Source organism: Artemia sp. Qi Xiang Cuo, chromosome 17, assembly GCF_049724085.1.
Source record: "Artemia sp. Qi Xiang Cuo chromosome 17, ASM4972408v1, whole genome shotgun sequence".
NCBI classification, from domain to species: Eukaryota; Metazoa; Arthropoda; class Branchiopoda; order Anostraca; family Artemiidae; genus Artemia; species Artemia sp. Qi Xiang Cuo.
In genome coordinates, this window is record NC_142810.1 from 50800690 (window position 1) to 50823237 (window position 22548).

The window sequence follows — 22548 nt, forward strand, 5'->3', positions numbered from 1 at the left end:
AATTTGATTTTAATTTTAATCTTCATAAATAACTTTTGATTTTCCATTATTTTTTCGTTTGATTGAACTTCAAATAATCAATTAGCATAATTTATAAACTGGATAATTTAATTTTTCAAAAAATTCATGGATTATACATACATATTACAAATTATGAACCCCTAGAAGTTGCTAAATATGTCTTGTTTTACTTTTCCGAATGATCTTTTTTAACATTCAAATATTTTTCATATAGTTATAAAATACCTGAGCCGCGTTTTCAGGCTCAGCGGGTTCGAACACGGGTTGTTCTCGTCTAGTGCATCAAATACGGGGTTGAAACTTCGAACCCGCTGAAACTGGACGAAAAACTAGCAAGTTGAAACTAGACGAGAACAACCCGTGTTCGAACCCGCTGAGCCTGAAAACGCGGCTCTGTTTTTTTAAAGTTTCATGGCTGCGTACCTACCATCCGAATATATCAGTAGGAATAGAAGTATATAATAAAATTTACTTCGTAGAGGGTATGGGTACATGATTCTTGGGAAGGACGGGTTGTAAACTTCTCAAAATTTTTGTGGGAGGTCTTTTAGACAAATCTTAAGGAGGGAAAATATAGCCTACAAGCCTTTGCTTCTAAATATTTTAGGATCATTTTTAAGAATTATAATTAATAAGAGTATATTTCGTATAATAAGTGTTAATATTAATAAGTAGAACATAAAGATATATCTATTAAAATAGAAGCAGCCGATAGTCTTATAAAATACTTATTCTTCCGACAAGCCAAGCTATTCTCACTAGAAAAGCGGAATTTTGCAGACGAAACTTTCCAGGCCATGGTAATTGTAAACATTTGCAGAATAATAAATCTTTAATACATTTTAATTATATTTACCATTCATCACTAATCATGCATATTATATAATAAGTGATTATATTGTCACTTCATTTGTATAAAAATATATATATACTGCTTACATTGATATAACAAATATTATAATATATATATATATATATATATATATATATATATATATATATATATATATATATATATATATATATATATATATATATATATATATATATATATATATATATATATATATATATATATATATATATATATATATATATATATATATATATATATATATATATATAATCACCATATATATTATAATATATACTACTTATTTAAAAATATAAATCATTTATTTATATCTATTTATATGTTTATATTATGTTTATTTATATTTATTTAGTATTTTAAGATATTTTATATAAAACAATACTTTATTCATTTATCTTCAAACAGTATGAGAAACCAAGTCATTATTTAACATATATATATATATATATATATATATATATATATATATATATATATATATATATATATATATATATATATATATATATATATATATATATATATATATTATTATATTTCTGGTACGGTAATACTTATTGACCACAAGGAAGTTTTTTCTTTCTGAATTATTAACAAAAATGCCTACTTTTCTTCAGTTGCGATTCGGTTTTCTGAGTTTATATGACCGATTTGAGGTCAAATAGGTAAATCGGTCAATTTGGATCCATGCTTAACATACTCTAAATTTATAATTAATAATATACCATCATACTAATAATAACAATAAAAATCGATAACATAAATAAATAATAACAAATATAATAATAAACAAATAATAGCAAATACATTAATAAACAATATTAAATGCATAATAAAAACAAGCAGATTAAAATAATCTACCACCATACAAATAACGATAATAAATAAATGAATATTTTCATGACCAAATTCATAAAAATGAGTGTTAATCCACCATAATATTAATAATAACAGTAAATAATAACATGCCCCAGAATAATAATGGCGAATTTTTCGGGGCATATTTTGATGTGCTACCCTCTTAACTCTTTACAACGCGACCCAGAATTTCTGCATTTCCAACGTTCCGTGACATGTGAATAAAACATGCGACATTTGACACGTGACTAAGGAATGTAACCTTTTAGGCCAAAATATCCTTCCCTCGGGCACTTTCCATAAGGAAAATCCTAAGACTCTAGGATTCACTCATTGGCAAACTTCCAGCACTGGGTTTTGTAAAATGGCGGTTAAAGTCGAACTTGGCTGTGAAAAAAATAATAGCTAAAGCTTTATAAATAGACAAAAATAAATAGCCAAGAAATATAAAGCTTTAATAAATAAAAGCTTTAATAATTAATATTTAACAAAATATTTTTGTGAAACAATTTTAGTTTGATTGAATTTCTTATACAGAATATACATGTGAAAATATGATTTTGATTGCCTAAAATTCGAAAATTTAAATTTCAAAACTCAGAAGAAAAAGAAAAGAAAAAAAGAAACGGAAAATAGTGAAAACTAAGAAAAAAAAACTAAACCACGAAAATTTTCCTGTGTAATCAACACGCCGTCCTCAGCGCAAAGAAAAATAAAACAGAAAAAAAAATTTTCGGGTTACTCCTGTAAAAAACGACACAACCATCTCTTTACCATAGTTTACGTCACAAATTTCCCCAAAAAACTGTTATACCCCTGAAGCTACCCTTATTGCCCCTACAACTTACTCTTTATCTGCTGCAGTCGCTGAACGTTTCTTTGGTCACTTAGCCATAGGTGCATACGAACAAAGGGCTCTCGCCCTTTCACGCTGAGCATTGTCCAAGGTTTTGGCTTACTTAGCAGCTCTGATACAGATCCTTGTGACAGACCCAGTACTGCCTCGCCGAATAACTGCAAAAGAGCGCGTACCTTAAAATCACTACTAAGTATGAAGGGTATAAAAGGTATAACATGGTATGAAAGGTATAACACTTAGTATGAAGGGTATACCTTAGATAAACAGAGGGACTAACTGTAAAAATACTGCAGCCCAAAAACTAAATAGAGGAAGTTTCAGTTTGGAGAAAATTAAGTCTAAGGTAATTTTGTAGCGGTTGTTTTTTTTTCGTAAAGTGGTTATATTTTTGAGATATTGTTGTATTTTTTCTTCCCTGATTTGTTTTGTGTGGATTTTGGGATTGATACGAGGTCCTCTACAAACTATGCTTCTTGGGACCTCTAGCGCCTAAGTGTACTTATGTAATTATTTTAGTAATTAATGAATTGAATTGAATTCTTACTGGCTTAACATTCCACACAGCAGTAGAAAAGAACCAATAAGGTTTTAAAAGGGCGGGGTTTAAAATCCTGGCTGGTTCTCCTGTAGAGTTGAAGGTGGGGTCATTTGACTTCCATATCTGACATGCACATAAATGGATAACGCGACTGGCTTACTATAATGAGTCACAGTTAAAACTAAGGAAATTAAAATACGTTCTTACTAGAAATTATAGGAAAGTTAATCTCTCTTTTTCTCGCCGAATAATGGTAATAGTGATAAATTAATAATATTAAGCAATAATAATGCTAATTAATAAAGAATAATAATAAATTAATGATTACAAATAATGTTCGATAGTAATAAATTATTACTATGATTTACAATAATAAATAAATGAATAATAAACGACAATAATAAGGAATTGATAATAAATCATATTTATTAATATCGTAAAGGAGTAGAGGTTCTGGGATGTAGGGTCAACCCTACATCCCGAGATACGGGTTCGTATCTCGGGACTACTGTTAGATTATCCTGACTTGCTTTGTATACCTGCAGCATCGGAATTTCCTGGCTTTTGCTTAGCCGACTTAAGTTTAACTCTCTTGCAACATAAAACAAGTAATTAAATGGATCAGAATAGGATTATTTGCAATTTTCAACCCAATTGTCTTCTGGCCTATTTTTTCTAAATGTGCCAATGCTCAAAGTTTGTTGGTCATGAAGTTACACCCGCCCCCAAGGTCCATACTATCTCCTAGATAGTAAAGATAGGTTTGCCTCTCTGGAATCGGTTATGATTTGCTTATTTTGAGTTAGAAAACTACGATGTAGGTAAATTTTAATTAAATATTTAATATTTGGAGGGGGTTAGAAGTTAGGGTAAGTAGGTTAGGTATTTAATATAATGCGCTCTGCGCGGACTGCTTCCCATAATTCTTTGTCATAGTTTCCATAATTTTCTAAAGTATTATATTATCACCATGTTTTGGTATATATATATATATATATATATATATATATATATATATATATATATATATATATATATATATATATATATATATATATATATATATATATATATATATATATATAAAACCTGTCGATCTTTCAGAAAATTAACTTAAAAAAAACAATTTTTTAAACTGAAAGTAAGGAGCGACATTAAAACTTAAAACGAACAGAAATTATTCCGTATATGAAAGGGGATTTCCCCTCCTCAACTCTTCGCTGTTTACGCTAAAGTTTGACTTTCTCAAAACTCTTATTTTTTTTTAAACAATGAAAACCTTATTCCTTATATTAAAGGGACTATCGCCTCCTCAACGCCTCGCTCTTTACGCTAAAGTTTGACTTTCTCACAACTCTATTTTTCAAACAATAAAAAAGACATATTTATCATATTTTCGACCATGCTGAACAAAATGGCTATCTCAAAATTTTGATCGGGTGACTTTGAGAAAAAAATAAGCGTGGGAGGGGGACTAGTTGCCCTTCATTTTTTTTTTGGTCACTTAAAAAGGGCACTAGAACTTTTAATTTCCGTTCCAATGAGCCCAATGAAAAAAAAAACAAATAAACATTTGTGATCTTTCTTCTGGCAAAAAATGCAAAATTCCACATTTTTGTAGATAGGAGCTTGAAACCTCTACAGTAGGGTTCTATGATACGCTGAATATGATGGTGTGATTTTCATTAAGGTTCTATAACTTTTAGGGGGTCTTTCCCCCTAAAAGTTATTGTTTTTTATTGTTTAAAAAAAATAGAGTTGTGAGAAAGTCAAACTTTAGCGTAAAAAGCAAGGCGTTGAGGAGGGGACAGCCCCTTTCATATACGGAATAATTTCTGTTCGTTTTAAGTTTTAATGTCGCTCCTTACTTTCAGTTAAAAAAACTTGTTTTTTTTATTTAATATTTGAACGTTTTTGAATAAATGCAGGTTTTGATCTTGGCTCACAATACATGAATAATTAAAACAAAATTTTCATATTAATTTACTTTTATTTGGTTAAATGGCTTTCTCGAAAGTTGTTCCATTTCATTTACGAACGTTTTTATTAGTAATAAATATACGTAACTTACGAATGAACTTACGTAAAGAACTTCTATATTCGTAAATTTTTAATACATACATGAGGGGGTTCGCCCCCTAGTCCATGCCTTGCTCTTTAAGCCAAAGTTCGAATTTTGTTCCAATTCTTTAAAAATTACCGCTTAATCACAAAGGCCGTCAATTAGAATAAATAGCTCTTATGAAAGTACTAAAAAATCTTTGGCTTAAAGAGAGAGGTACTGACTAGGGGGTGAACCCAATCATATATGTAATATTTTCTGTTCGTTTTAAAGTTTTGATGTTGCTGCTGTTGCAGTTGAAAAACTTGTTTTTTTATATTTAATTTCTGATCTTTTTTTAAATAATGTTGGGAAGTCCGGCGTCCCCTTCATAGCGATGTCCCTTCCCCCACGAAAAATTCCTTCATGGAAAGATCCTCCTACAAAACCCCCGACCACTGGCACGTACGCAGGAATTTGTTTCGGGGGGGCCAATTTGTTTCGGGGTGGGGGGCAAATCCTTCAAACCCATTATTCTGTGAGAAAAATCAGAAAATTTTGGGAAAATGAAAAAAATCGTGAGATTTCGGGGGGGGGGGGGCGGGCCCGGTGGCTCCCCCCACCCTGCTTACGTTCCTGCCCGACCCCCCCCCCCCCGCTACCAGGAAAAATCTCCCCTGAAAACGTCTGTACTGTATACTTCCCAATAACCAATACTATATGTTAACATTGGGTAAAGTTCATAACTTTCAGCCCTCCTTCCGGGAATTTTGGGGGATTAAGTCATCCTAAAAGACGTACTTATAATATTTTCGAACATGCTGAACAAAAGGGCAATCTCAAAATTTTGATCAGGTGACTTTGGGAAAACAATGAGCATGGGAGGGGGCCTAGTTGCCCTCCATTTTTTTTGTCACTTAAAAAGGGCACTAGAACTTTTAATTTCCATTCCAATGAGCCCTCCCACGATATTCTAGGACCACTGGGTCGATACGATCACCCTTGGGGGAAACAAAATAAATGAAAATAAAAACGCATCCTTGATCTTTCTTCTGGCCAAAAATAAATTCCACATTTTTGTAGACAAGAGCTTGAAACCTCGATATTAGGGGTCTCTGATACGCTGAATATGATGGTGTGATTTTCATTAAGATTCTATAGCTTTTAGGGGGTCTTCTCCCCCTTTTTCAAAAATCAGCCAAATTTTCTCAGGCGCGTAACTTTTGATGGGTAGGATTAAACTTGATGAAACTTCTATATTTAAAATCAGAATTAAAATTTGATTCTTTTGATGAATCTATTGGTACCAAAATTCTGTTTTTTAGAGTTTCGGTTACCATTGAGCCGGGTCCCAATAACCAATACTATATGTTAACATTGGGTAAAGTTCATAACTTTCAGCCCTCCTCCTGGGGGCTTCGAGGGATTAAGTCATCCTAAAAGACATATTTATAATATTTTCGACCATGCTGAACAAAATGGGTATCTCAAATTTTTGATCAGATGACTTTGGGAAAAATCTCCCCTGAAAACGTCTGTACTGTATACTTCCCAATAACCAATACTATATGTTAACATTGGGTAAAGTTCATAACTTTCAGCCCTCCTTCCGGGAATTTTGGGGGATTAAGTCATCCTAAAAGACATACTTATAATATTTTCGAACATGCTGAACAAAATGGCAATCTCAAAATTTTGATCAGGAGACTTTGGGAAAACAATGAGCGGGGGAGGGGGCATAGTTGCCCTCCATTTTTTTGTCACTTAAAAAGGGCACTAGAACTCTTAATTTCCAATCCAATGAGCCCTCCCAAGGTATTCTAGGACCACTTGGTCTATACGATCACCCCTGGGAAAAAAACAAACAAAAAAAAACAAATAAACACGCATCCGTGATCTTTCTTCTGGCAAAAAATGGAAAATTCCACATTTTTGTAGATAGGAGCTTAAAACCTCTACAGGAGGGTTCTCTGATACGCTGAATATGATGGTGTGATTTTAATTAAGGTTCTATAGCTTTTACGGGGTCTTTTTCCCTTTTTTCGAAAATCAGCCAAATTTTCTCAAGCGCGTAACTTTTTATAGATAGAGTTAAACTTGATGAAACTTATATATTTGAAATCACAATTAAAATCTGATTCTTTTGATGTATCTATTGGTATCAAAATTCCGTTTTTTAGAGTTTCGGTTACCATTGAGCCGGGTCGCTCCTTACTTACAGTTCGTTACCACGAACTGTTTGATAGTAAATAATGAATGTCATTTTCATAGAAAAACCTTGATTTCCTTACATTTTGAAGACTTAATAGCCCCCCTCCCTTAATTAAGAATCCCCCTCCCTCCCTTAAGAATTCAGAATCATTTTGGGAAGAGGGGGATATTAGAGACAATTTTGGCGAACGGGTTGGCAGCAGTTTTAGAATGTTTTTCTTTTCTTTAATTTGATTACTGTTAAATGTCAGGTTCTTCCTTTTCTTTGCAGGTAGTTATATTCTTTCTCCCTGCTCAAACCATAATTAGCGAAGTAGCTTCGTTTATTGACCTTTTTTTATTTCCACTTAGGCGCTTGAATGAGAATTAAGTATGGCTTTGCGCCTTTTAAGTTTGAAATCAACAAAAGTTTGAAATTCGCCGACCAAGTCAACCACAATTAAAGCTATGCAGTTCGGTTTTCAATTCAAATATTTCGCAAATAAAACTATAAATAGCAGTAACCAATTGGCTATGCAAAGAGAATTTGATAAAAACACAACGGATGTCGACTGATCATTGAATAATAGGATAAAACAAATCGAAATTTGAAGAGAAGACAATCGTATTGTCTCAGCTGTCAAGGTTTAGCTAGCCTTTAAAACAAAAGCAAACTTGCATCAGAGTATTTGAATAGTGCTTCATATTTCCTGATTTTGGTAGCCATCTCAACTGGAAACTTTTTTTTTTCTTTTTTTTAGTGTAATCTTCATCAGTGTTTGATGAGCTTAGAAAAACATTTGGAACTTACGTGTTATAGCGACTACACTTTGTTCTTGATCTGTAATGAAACCGGTTTTCTGTGTCCACTCGGAGATTAGTCCGAGCGAGATAAAAGGTAACTATGCAGGTATATTTTAATTAATTATTTAATATTTAGATGTGGTTAGGTATTCAATATAATGCGTTCTAGGTGGCCCGCTTCCCTTAATTTTCTTTTGTAGTTTCCATAATTTTGTTACAAAATTATTAAATGAGGTATATTTAATGGTATATTTAATGAGGATTAACCTGACTTCACTTCTTTGGTGTGGTCACTATATTACGTAAACGCCACACATCGTTTCAATGTCATGGGGCACCGATTCACGTAAATGTAGGAGACATTTGATTTTTTTTTTTTTTTAATGGAGATACAATTTTTTTTTTCAAATACATTTATTTATGTTTTCTATTACAATATTAAAAACATTTCTCTAATCTAACGATATTTAGGCTTAGGGGGGGGGGGGGGGGATTATTTACCTAAACAAGCTTTGCTTCAGGTTTTGTTATGTTTTTTGTTTATTAATAAACCCTTTATTCTAAAAAAATGAAGAGGGGCAATCCCCTTTCCCAATTGGGATCCAATGACGCCATATATGACGCCATATAAGAGTAATGGCAAGGACGCCATATAAGAGTAAACAGTGACTGGTCTATGATGCCTGTAGAAGTGCTGGCATGCTATAGTGAAACAATCAGCCAGTAAACTTAACCCCTCCCCCCCTAATTTTCAAATATATACCCGGAATTGTATATACGCAATGGATTATCCCTTTTCTTTAAATTTATTTAATGGCAAATAAGGGATATCATAGCATATTCTGCGTTCGGAGATTTCACAGCATCTATACGATTCAGGATATATATTTTACTATTAGGAGGGGATCGAGTTGAAAATATATTGTTGCGCCTTAAAGAATAATATTAGGTATCTTACAATTTTTAAGAGAGTTTTTAGAATTGTATAGTTTTCTTCTAGATCTAGAGAGTGGAAATTCAGCATTAGTATCCAAATTTGGATGCCTTTGAGTGGATCAGACAAACTCAGGCTACACAAGAATGTGGTGAGGGGAGTCTAGGGATGGACTTCCTGAACTCACGAGATTTGTCGAACTGTCATATGTATATCACGACACATCTACAGAGTCATACCTACGTAATGGGAGGTAACTGGGATTGAATGCTTAAGCTCAGTTATATTTCAAACCAACCGTAAGATTGAGGACAGAGAAGGGGATATTGGACATATATCAAACAGGGCAAAAGGGGGCCAGAAAGTTGTGTTCACCTGATTGTGTAAGTACCCACTTGTCATTCAATAGAATTCCTAAGATCTAAGCGATAAATCAATCCTCTGTTGTCAATTAAGCATCTCATTTGCAAATCTAAGAAAAGCAAACGTATAATTAAAATAAAAGAGGATGTATTAGAATTGGGCCAGGGTAACGAATTCAACACACAAAACAGGACAAGAAGGGGGCACAAAACCGTTTTAACCTATGTAGTTATGTGAGCACTGCCTTGAATCGTTAAAAACTAAGAAATAAATCAATCCTCTGTTGTCAATTAAGCACCTCATTTTGCCAATCTGAGAAAATCAAATGTAGAATTAAAAAAAAGGATGTATTAGAATTGGACCTGGGTAACGAATTCGACACACAAAACAGGACACGAAGGGGGCACAAAAATATTTTCACCTATGTAGTTATGTGAGCACCCCCTTATCACACAATAGAATAGTTAAAAACTAAGCAATAAATAAATCCTCTGTTGTTAATTAAGCACCTCATTTTGCCAATCTAAGTAAATCAAATGTAGAATTAAAAAAAAGGATGTATTAGAATTGGACCTGGGTAACGAATTCGACACACAAAACAGGACACGAAGGGGGCACAAAAATATTTTCACCTATGTAGTTATGTGAGCACCCCCTTATCACACAATAGAATTGTTAAAAACTATGCAATAAATAAATCCTCTGTTGTTAATTAAGCACCTCATTTTGCCAATCTAAGTAAATCAAATGTAGAATTAAAAAAAAGGATGTATTAGAATTTGACCTGGGTAGCGAATTCGACACACAAAACAGGACACGAAGGGGGCACAAAAATATTTTCACCTATGTAGTTATGTGAGCACCCCCTTATCACACAATAGAATTGTTAAAAACTATGCAATAAATAAATCCTCTGTTGTTAATTAAGCACCTCATTTTGCCAATCTAAGTAAATCAAATGTAGAATTAAAAAAAAGGATGTATTAGAATTGGACCTGGGTAACGAATTCGACACACAAAACAGGACAAAAGGGGGCACAAAAACGTGTTCACCTATGTAGTTATGTGAGCACCCCCTTATCACACAATAGAATAGTTAAAAACTAAGCAATAAATAAATCCTCTGTTGTCAATTAAGCACCTCATTTTGCCAATCTAAGGAAACCAAATGTAGAATTTAAAAAATAATTTTTTTTTTTTTTTTTTTTTTTTTTTTTTTTTTTTTTTGTTCTTGATGAACTCCGCTTCAGGTTCAGGTTCATACATTTTTATAAACAAAAAAACAAATCAATGTGAAAAAAAGTCGAACTAACGCAAGAAAATGCTTGAAAAAGCGACCGGTTGGATATCATGCATGCCAACTCAACAATTCAGCTTCTGTTTTATAGTGGGTAATAAATAAATTATTATTATCATTATTAAAGAGGATGTGTTAGAATTGGACCTGGGTAACGAATTCGACACACAAAACAGGACAAAAAGGGGGCACAAAAACGTGTTCACTTATGTTGTTATGTGAGCACCCCCTTATCACACAATAGAATAGTTAAAAACTAAGCAATAAATAAATCCTCTGTTGTCAATTAAGCACCTCATTTCGCCAATCTAAGGAAACCAAATGTAGAATTAAAAAAAGAGGATGTATTAGAATTAGACCTCGGTAACGACTTCGACACACAAAAAGGACAAAAAGGGGGCACAAAAACGTGTTCACCTATGTAGTTATGTGAGCACCCCCTTATCACACAATAGAATAGTTAAAACTAAGCAATAAATCAATCCTCTGTTGTCAGTTAAACATCACATTTTGCAAATCTAAGAAAATGATAAATAGAATTTAGCAAATCAGACCACCCATCAAATGCTTTTTTTCTAAGCATCTTCTAGAAAACGAGATCTAAATCTCTCAGCACTTAAAATCGGCATATCCTCGGAAATATCATCTTTTATTACTTCTCATAAAAATCAGTTTCGTTTTCTGTAACGAATATGAGGAAACATGTAACCCCAAGGCTAGCCAAGTATTGATCTTGAGCAGACCTTTCATCAAATTTCTAACTTAGAAATTCCCAATGAGATCTAGACAGTAATAACCAATGTTCGAATTTTTATTAGCCTATAAAAAACCAACAAACAAAAAAGCGTCTATCTTGACGAATAATTCCGTAAGGGAATGGACAACTTTACGAAAAATGTGCGATAGAGGGTGAAATGAACTGTACATAATTCCGTTGGCTTGAAAACAAACTTATTGAATTGAACAGATTATACGTGATTGTCTTAAGAATGAAGGGGGAAGCATAGAAATGGGGTCTTTTAAAACTACAGCATAACAAGTGCGAAATATAGCTTTCAAAATATTACAGTTAGAGTTATTAATTTGAAGAGAAAACACCTTGTCGTGAACAAAACAAAAGGGCGTACCTCATATATTTTTCAAGACTGATGTAAACAGTAGGAAAATCCTTTTATCTAGACATATATAAATATCTATCTATATCTATCTGTCTGTCAAACAGTTCCTGGTAATAAACTGTAAGCAGGACCGGATTTAAGTCTTTGGCGCCCCTAGGCCCAAGCGATTTACGGGAAAATCCCTGAAAATTCGGAGATAGTGGAAAGTTTATAAGCGGCTACGGAATTCCCGTGTTATTTTAAAATCACTGTCCTGTGAATAGGTAGCGTAGCAGTAAAGTGCACCTGGCGCTTTGACGATATATCGGATTCGTCCAGTTTTTGTTAGGAAAAAAATTAATTAGTGTTTTTTTTTTTGCGCCCCTCGGCATTGTGCGCCCCTAGGTCCGGGCCTAGTTGACCTATGCTTGAATCCTGGCCTGACTGTAAGGAGCGACCCGGCTCAATATTAACCGAAACCTAAAATTTGGAACTTTGTATTTTTTGCCAGAAGAAAGATCATGGATGCACGTGTTTTTTTCAGGGATGGTAACTTCAGGGGCGACCCAGTGGTCCTAGAATATTGGGAGAGGGTCAATTCAAAAGGAAATTAAAAGTTCTAGTGTCCTTTTTAAGTAATTAAAAATATTGGAGGTCAACTAGGGCCACTTCCACGCCCCTTTTTTCCCAAAATCGTCCGATCAAAAGTTTGAGATAGCCATTTTGTTCAACATAGTTGAAAGGCCGAATAACTATGCCTTTGGAGTTAATACGACCCCCCCCCCCCCCCTCTCTCTATCAAAGCCCCTGAGAAAAGGTATTTTAGTTATAAAATTTGCCCGTTGCTTAGGTAAAGTATTTTTATTGAGAATTATGCATACATTTTTAGGGGGGGGGGTGAATTTTCCACAGGGATAATTTTCCATGGGAGGAGTGTCCAGGGGGTGATTTTTTCAGGGTAAATATTACACAGGGGGATTTGTCAGAATTCCTATACAAAATTCTTTTGATGTCTCACTTTCTCTTTCCGGCTCAATTTTACGCGTTATTATGAATAATTGTCCGGAATACATTTTCACTAAGATTGAATTGTATAGAGGATATACCCGTGGGGAGGAGGGATTTTTCCGTGCAGGTGGAGCCAGATTTCCTGGCATTAAAAAAAACTATCAGAAAGTAAATAAAAAAAACAACTTTTTTCAACTGAAATTAAGGATCAACATTAAAAATTAAAACGAACAGAAGCTATTTTTTATATGAGAGGGTTACCCCTTCTTCAAAACCTCACTTTTTACGCTTATGTTTGAATTTTATCCCAATTCTTTAAAACGAAACACAAGGTTCGTTTAATTAGAACCATAAGAAGCTTTTTTAAAAATACTAAAAAAGTTTACCGTAAAGAGCTCAAAGGTTTCTAAACTTTCTTAGATTAAAAAAAATTCCCCACTTGAAACAAAAATTTAGAGTTACTGAAAAAAGAAAAAAAACACACTTACTTTTTGGCCAATATTATTAGCTAATAAGACTTCTTTAACCCGACTGGTAACTAGTTGAGTATCCAGGTCTGGCGTAAGGGCAGCGATTTCATAAATATTCTGTGAGGGTAAGGAGGGCTCGAATCCAACGTCTGGAGGACAACCTGGAGTTGAACTGCTTCGACCAGATTCTTCTTTAATTGGGGTGGATTCCCTTTTTAGAGAAAGATCACGGTTCACAACAGGTAGGAATTGGGGTGGGATATGACTTGGATAGCTAGGTGGCATCCCAAAAGGAAAGCCAAGAGGGAGAGGTATGCTTTCCCCCCAACGATTTCTAAGGGAACTTGCTGGAAGAGGCCGCGTACTTGGAGAACTAGTTGGAGGACGTGGAGGAAACTTCCCAACAGACTCTGAAAAAGAAAATTTGGGTATAGTTAAATTTACGTAAACTATTCAGAGGGCTAAGTTAATGAAGTCCATATTTATATTAGTTTGAAAGTTCTTTCTTAACTTTGGGATTATCTCCAGAACTAGGATCAGAACAAATTTTGACATTGAATATTAAATTATTTTCGAGACACCATATAAAACTTTTTATTATTATTATTTTGTTCACTTTTAATTATCTACTTTTTTTTACACTTGGATCCATCTTAGGTCTACCCATACCTAAAAACCATGATTTTCTAGTTTTTTTTTTTACTGTTTCAAAATTATGAAGTCTTTAGGGTAATACTACATTTTCGCCAGTTTAGTCGTGCCAAATCGTAAAAAAAAAAATCAGCAACGTCCCTTAGTTAAATTCAAAAACTACTTTTCACCCGCAAAAATTTAAAAATTAACAATCTGGTGATTCCCAAGGACAACTACACCTCCAAAAAAGCTATATGAACTTTTTATTATTATTATTTGTTCATTTTTTTTATTTATTTATTATTTTATTATCATAATAAAACTTTTTTTTACCCTTGAATCCATCTTAGGTCTAGCCATACATGAAAACCATGATTTCACGCGACAGAATGAGGGCCTTTGCCCTCTAGACTTTTAACTTTCATTTTTGACCCCTAAATCCCCCCCATAGATTTTAAAAAACGTTATTTATAGGGCTTATTATCGTTGAAAACTGTATTTTTGTATTTTCACTGATCGAAAGGAATAAAACAACAAAATCGCACCTTCCCTTAAATTGTCGCTAATTAATGCAAAAGTATCTTACTATTTATATTTACAATTAAATATACTGAAAAATAGATAAAACGTTTAATAAAAACTTTACAAGAAAAAAAAACTACAAACAATAATAGATGTCCGAATATTTGCAAAAAATTTGCAAAAAAAAAAACTCAGAAGAAAAACAAATTCTACAAAAAATAATAAAAATCCGAACATTACGTAAGCAACAACAAAAGTTTGTACAACATAATAAGCAATAGATAACTATTCAAAAGCAGAAGAATATTACTATTATCTTCTTTTATTTTTCTATGCAGTACGGACACTATGTAGAGGGACGGACTACTAGTACGGACACTATCAACGTTCTTTCCCTCTTAGGAGTGGACTTCAAAAACCTATTGTGACTGGTAAGGACATCCAAAGACTGATAGATCATCTTCCCCCTTAAGATATTTCTGAATAATGTGATTAAAATTTTTGAGTCCGTCTAATGGGTGTTATTGACGAACCAAAAATTCCGTTGGATTTTTGCGTCCGTTGGACTTTTGTATCACTTTAAAATCTTCAAATCACCTGCAAAAATCGAACACTTAAACAAAATATGCTGAATATTTCCAACAGATTGATAACAACATCAGCAGAGAAATGTCCGCAACTAACCAACTAACCAACAACCAACAATCTTCAACTAAAACAATAACCTTCAAAACCATCATCTAAAAAAAAATATTCCATTTTCAGCCGGTATAAAACTTTCAGGAAGGTTCAGGTTAAACCAAATCAGGTTGATCTGTCATATATATTCAGGTTGATCAAATCAGCTATGATAAATTACTGCACTACAAGTTCTGCTAACAATTTTAAGGCCTCCGTTTTCAGGCCACACATCCAACAGGGATTTGGCCACGGGTTGCACAAGTTATCGTTTTGAGTGACTGTATTAGGCTCTTTCATTACCAGTGTTCAACCACACCATCCTGGTCAGTGGCGGATCCAGGGGGTGAGGGGGCGCCCGCCCCCCCCCGGGTGGAGTCTAAAGTAGCGTAATTTACTTAATTAAATCAAGTTTGCGTTAATTAAACTTTCTCCTAACACAAGTTTATTGAATCAACCTATTTTGCCCCCCCCCCCTAATTTTTTTTTGGATTAACCTATTATGCCCCCTCCTAAAAAAAATCCTGGATCCGCCCCTGATCCTGGTACACAAGACCGTATCCTCGATTTTTCGGAGGGGAGTGTTTTTTTTAGGTAGGGTTTACAAAAAAAAACTTCAAAACGCATAAAAAAATTTTTATATGCATTTTTGTTACGTTTTTACGAGTCGCACAAAAATTTCAGGATCGTTCAACCCCCCCCCCCCCACCCCCCTGAATACGGCCTTGCTGGTATGTCCTTATTACAACCCTATTTGGTTATATTTTTCTCATGACCAGCGTTTCTAATCCAGTAGTTTTTTATTTACAATTTTTAAAGGCCAATTTTGGGGCGAGAATTCATCTACACTTCTTTATTAAAGTTCTAAATCTAACCGTTTTTATTGTAAACTATTTCTGTGCTCTGTTCTATAGTTCTGTAACAAATAAAATTAATTCAAGTAAGCAAAGCATACGATGAATAGTCTAACACAAATAAAAACTTACGAGGAACTGTGGCAAATCCTGCAGTCCTCATCAAGCGCTCCGGTGCCACTTTGTACTGTGACGCCACCAATCGGTGTATGGCAGTATCATCATCCAAGAATAGCTTCATCCTGATAAATGGCTCTCGTCCTTTCTGCGTCAGCATATGCCATGGCTTTGGCCGTGCCAGAAGGTCGGACACCGAGCCTTGACTTAAACCGAGCACTGCTTCACCGAAGAGTCGTTGGCTGATACTATATTGACTTAAAACTTCTTTAACCTGACAAAAATCTAAGATTTAGAAAGAATCTAAACTGAATCTCTTTTCACCTCAAACGAAGTCTTTTGAAATATTAGCATTTTCTTCGTGAATGCCTTAATGCCATCTATGCCAATGAGTATGGACAACTTATAAGAGTGGAAGCTGGTTCTAGTGCCGACAAAAAACTATCAGCGCCATCTAGCGTTTGGCTACAATTGGCGTTTTTTCAAGCTTCCTAACCCTTTTTTTGCAGGAAATGAGGTCAGACACTTATTATTACGCTAATTTTATTATTTGCACTAATTAAAATCAAGTATTGTTCTTATTACATTGGAAAAAATTCCAAGTGTCGCCAAACACTAGATGGCGCTAATAGTTTTTTTTTCTAAATTAGCCCCAGTTCCCACTCTTAAAAGTTATCCATAGTCTTTTATCTATGTTTTGTCTTTCCCTGAATTTTTATTAAGAAGATACTACAGCAACAGGTTTTGTGCCGAAAAAAAAATCTTGCTGCGCTAGCAACTTTTTTGTGCTGCAATTGGGCAATTTTACATAAACCATTATAATCGATCAACAAAATTAAATGAAACAAAAACGTGGTTTTAGTCACCAAGCGGGGTATTTACTAAATGTTTATTAGTATTTCTAAACAACAAAAAAATTAGATATCGTTGGTAGCTATGGAAACGTACGTTTAGTCTGCATCTATTAAAGTCTTAAACACATCGATATTTCTTCTTCGAAACGTTGCAATGCCATCTATACTTTCTCTGTCCCTGAATCTTTATTAAGACAGTAGTTGCACTAGCCTAACCTGACCTGAAAGTTCAGAATATTTACGTATATAATATTATATATATATATATATATATATATATATATATATATATATATATATATATATATATATATATATATATTTAGTACAACTACATTTAGTAATTAAAAAAATTAAATAGTTAAAAATTCAATGAAATAAAATACTGTTGATAGCAAAGCAAAAGAGTATTTTTCTATCAAAATCTAGGTTTTGTATTTCGCTAAACAAGGTCTGGGAACTGACTCCCCCCCCCCCCAAGCCTTAAGATTTCTGATGTTTTGCAATATTAATATTTTTTATCGAACTTTTTAATGTCATCTATTCCTCTTATCAGTGTTCTTATTACTGTAACTGATTTTGTAATGAGAAAGTAAATAAAAACTGATTTACAGTTAATCGAAAACAACCAAAGGAAAAAATGGCTTCTCTTTTCAAATACCATAAACTTTGGTTAAATTTCACAATTTGGAGTTTATTCACCTTCTTTTGCTTAAAATAATTAAATCATTTAAATTAGTAGGAAAGTGAAACAGTTACTGCACAGTCACAGTCACTGCAGTACAAACAGTATGAATCGCTTCAAAATTCCCTACCAAAGAAAATGCTATGAGGATCCCTGGGAATTAAAGATAACTGATTTATTACCACTGTCAGGCCTAGGGATCCTATATGGAATTTTCATACTTTTAAGATAATTCCCCAAAAGTTTTCATGAAGCTGTTCTCAAGGGGAGGACAGCAGGTAAATGCAAGTTCAATCACATTTTGATACGTTGCCCTGTTGATCCTTTCTTTTAAAAAAGCTTAGCAAATAGTTTTTGGAAATTATCTCACTTCGATCTTCATGTTCTACATTATCTTGCTGATCCTTTCTTTGAAAACAGCTTAGCAATTAGTTTCACATCACTGTTACCCCTAAAGATCTTATTTGACACTTTAAAATTCTAAAATAATTCCCAAATATTGTCTGCTGAGCTGCATTCAAATGCCTATTCAGTTTCACTTCGATCTTCCTGGTCTACATTATCTTTCTGATCCTCCCTTTTATAACAGCTTAGCAAATAGTCTTTGGCAACTATTTCGCGTCGCTGTTACCCCTAAAAGTCTTATTTGACATTTTTAAAATTCTAAAATAATTACCAAAAATTGTCTGCTGAGCTGCATTCAAATGCCTATTCAGTTTCACTTCAATCCTCCTGGTCTACATTATCTTTCTGATCCTCCCTTTTATAACAGCTTAGCAAATAGTCTTTGGCAACTATTTCGCGTCGCTGTTACCCCTAAAAGTCTTATTTGACATTTTTAAAATTCTAAAATAATTACCAAAAATTGTCTGCTGAGCTGCATTCAAATGCCTATTCAGTTTCACTTCAATCCTCCTGGTCTAAATTATCTTTCTGATCCTCCCTTTTATAACAGCTTAGCAAATATTTTTTGGCAACTATTTCGCGTCGCTGTTACCCCTAAACGTCTTATTTGACATTTTAAAAATTCTAAAATAATTACCAAAAATTGTCTGCTGAGCTGCATTCAAATGCCTATTCAGTTTCACTTCGATCCTCCTGGTCTATATTATCTTGCTGATCCTCCCTTTTATATCAGCTTAGCAAATAGTCTTTGGCAACTATTTCATGTCGCTGTTGCCCCTAAAAGTCTTATTTGACATTTTTTAAATTCTAAAATAATTACCAAAAATTGTCTGCTGAGCTGCATTCAAATGCCTATTCAGTTTCACTTCGATCCTCCTGGTCTATATTATCTTGCTGATCCTCCCTTTTATAACAGCTTAGCAAATAGTCATTGGCAACTATTTTGCGTCGCTGTTACCCCTAAAAGTCTTATTTGATATTTTTAAAATTCCAAAATAATTACCAAAAATTGTCTGCTGAGCTGCATTCAAATGCCAATTCAGTTTCACTTCGATCCTCCTGGTCTATATTATCTTGCTGATCCTCCCTTTTATAACAGCTTAGCAAATAGTCATTGGCAACTATTTTGCGTCACTGTTACCCCTAAAAGTCTTATTTGATATTTTTAAAATTCCAAAATAATTACCAAAAATTGTCTGCTGAGCTGCATTCAAATGCCTATTCAGTTTCACTTCGATCCTCCTGGTCTATATTATCTTGCTGATCCTCCCTTTTATAACAGCTTAGCAAATAGTCATTGGCAACTATTTTGCGCCGCTGTTACCCCTAAAAGTCTTATTTGATATTTTTAAAATTCCAAAATAATTACCAAAAATTGTCTGCTGAGCTGCATTCAAATGCCTATTCAGTTTCACTTCGATCCTCCTGGTCTATATTATCTTGCTGATCCTCCCTTTTATAACAGCTTAGCAAATAGTCATTGGCAACTATTTTGCGTCGCTGTTACCCCTAAAAGTCTTATTTGATATTTTTAAAATTCCAAAATAATTACCAAAAATTGTCTGCTGAGCTGCATTCAAATGCCTATTCAGTCTCACTTCGATCCGTAAAGTGTAAATTATCATAATGATCCTCCTTTCGAAAACAGCTTAGCAAATAGTCTTTGCCAATTATTTCGCGTCGCTGTTACCCCTAGAAGCTATATCCGACATTTTTAAAATTCTAAAATAATTATCAAAAATTGTCTGCTAAGCTGCATTCAAATGCCTATTCAGTAGAAATTCGATCCTCCTGGTCTACATTATCTTTCTGATCCTCCCTTTTATAACAGCTTAGCAAATATTTTTTGGCAACTATTTCGCGTCGCTGTTACCCCTAAACGTCTTATTTGACATTTTAAAAATTCTAAAATAATTACCAAAAATTGTCTGCTGAGCTGCATTCAAATGCCTATTCAGTTTCACTTCGATCCTCCTGGTCTATATTATCTTTCTGATCCTCCCTTTTATAACAGCTTAGCAAATATTTTTTGGCAACTATTTCGCGTCGCTGTTACCCCTAAACGTCTTATTTGACATTTTTAAAATTCTAAAATAATTACCAAAAATTGTCTGCTGAGCTGCATTCAAATGCCTATTCAGTTTCACTTCGATCCTCCTGGTCTATATTATCTTGCTGATCCTCCCTTTTATATCAGCTTAGCAAATAGTCTTTGGCAACTATTTCATGTCGCTGTTGCCCCTAAAAGTCTTATTTGACATTTTTTAAATTCTAAAATAATTACCAAAAATTGTCTGCTGAGCTGCATTCAAATGCCTATTCAGTTTCACTTCGATCCTCCTGGTCTATATTATCTTGCTGATCCTCCCTTTTATAACAGCTTAGCAAATAGTCATTGGCAACTATTTTGCGTCTCTGTTACCCCTAAAAGTCTTATTTGATATTTTTAAAATTCCAAAATAATTACCAAAAATTGTCTGCTGAGCTGCATTCAAATGCCTATTCAGTTTCACTTCGATCCTCCTGGTGTATATTATCTTGCTGATCCTCCCTTTTATACCAGCTTAGCAAATAGTCATTGGCAACTATTTTGCGTCGCTGTTACCCCTAAAAGTCTTATTTGATATTTTTAAAATTCCAAAATAATTACCAAAAATTGTCTGCTGAGCTGCATTCAAATGCCTATTCAGTTTCACTTCGATCCTCCTGGTCTATATTATCTTGCTGATCCTCCCTTTTATAACAGCTTAGCAAATAGTCATTGGCAACTATTTTGCGTCGCTGTTACCCCTAAAAGTCTTATTTGATATTTTTAAAATTCCAAAATAATTACCAAAAATTGTCTGCTGAGCTGCATTCAAATGCCTATTCAGTTTCACTTCGATCCTCCTGGTGTATATTATCTTGCTGATCCTCCCTTTTATAACAGCTTAGCAAATAGTCATTGGCAACTATTTTGCGTCGCTGTTACCCCTAAAAGTCTTATTTGATATTTTTAAAATTCCAAAATAATTACCAAAAATTGTCTGCTGAGCTGCATTCAAATGCCTATTCAGTCTCACTTCGATCCGTAAAGTGTAAATTATCCTACTGATCCTCCTTTCGAAAACAGCTTAGCAAATAGTCTTTGCCAATTATTTCGCGTCGCTGTTACCCCTAGAAGCTATATCCGACATTTTTAAAATTCTAAAATAATTATCAAAAATTGTCTGCTGAGCTGCATTCAAATGCCTATTCAGTAGAAATTCGATCCTCCTGGTCTACATTATCTTTCTGATCCTCCCTTTTATAACAGCTTAGCAAATATTTTTTGGCAACTATTTCGCGTCGCTGTTACCCCTAAACGTCTTATTTGACATTTTAAAAATTCTAAAATAATTACCAAAAATTGTCTGCTGAGCTGCATTCAAATGCCTATTCAGTTTCACTTCGATCCTCCTGGTCTATATTATCTTGCTGATCCTCCCTTTTATATCAGCTTAGCAAATAGTCTTTGGCAACTATTTCATGTCGCTGTTGCCCCTAAAAGTCTTCTTTGACATTTTTTAAATTCTAAAATAATTACCAAAAATTGTCTGCTGAGCTGCATTCAAATGCCTATTCAGTTTCACTTCGATCCTCCTGGTCTATATTATCTTGCTGATCCTCCCTTTTATAACAGCTTAGCAAATAGTCATTGGCAACTATTTTGCGTCGCTGTTACCCCTAAAAGTCTTATTTGATATTTTTAAAATTCCAAAATAATTACCAAAAATTGTCTGCTGAGCTGCATTCAAATGCCTATTCAGTTTCACTTCGATCCTCCTGGTGTATATTATCTTGCTGATCCTCCCTTTTATAACAGCTTAGCAAATAGTCATTGGCAACTATTTTGCGTCGCTGTTACCCCTAAAAGTCTTATTTGATATTTTTAAAATTCCAAAATAATTACCAAAAATTGTCTGCTGAGCTGCATTCAAATGCCCATTCAGTCTCACTTCGATCCGTAAAGTGTAAATTATCCTAATGATCCTCCTTTCGAAAACAGCTTAGCAAATAGTCTTTGCCAATTATTTCGCGTCGCTGTTACCCCTAGAAGCTATATCCGACATTTTTAAAATTCTAAAATAATTATCAAAAATTGTCTGCTAAGCTGCATTCAAATGCCTATTCAGTAGAAATTCGATCCTTCTGGTCTACATTATCTTGCTGATACCCCCTTTTAGAACAGCTTAGCAAATAGTTTTTAGCAACTATTTTGCGTCGCTGTTACCCCTAAAAGTCTTATTTGATATTTTTAAAATTCCAAAATAATTACCAAAAATTGTCTGCTGAGCTGCATTCAAATGCCTATTCAGTTTCACTTCGATCCTCCTGGTCTATATTATCTTTCTGATCCTCCCTTTTATAACAGCTTAGCAAATATTTTTTGGCAGCTATTTCGCGTCGCTGTTACCCCTAAACGTC

General features: G+C 33.8%; 1 protein-coding gene across 1 annotated transcript in view; it reads right to left on the minus strand.

Annotated features, from left to right (window-relative positions):
• Window positions 1-22548, minus strand: part of ct (homeobox protein, cut) — a 251784-nt gene that overhangs the window by 9173 nt on the left and 220063 nt on the right. Inside the window, exons 10-12 of the mRNA XM_089102897.1 lie at window positions 16174-16432; window positions 13373-13764; window positions 2602-2767 (exon numbers count right to left, since the gene is read on the minus strand). Coding sequence (XP_088959023.1) covers window positions 2602-2767; window positions 13373-13764; window positions 16174-16432 — 817 coding nt within the window. The remainder of the gene's footprint in view (window positions 1-2601; window positions 2768-13372; window positions 13765-16173; window positions 16433-22548) is intronic.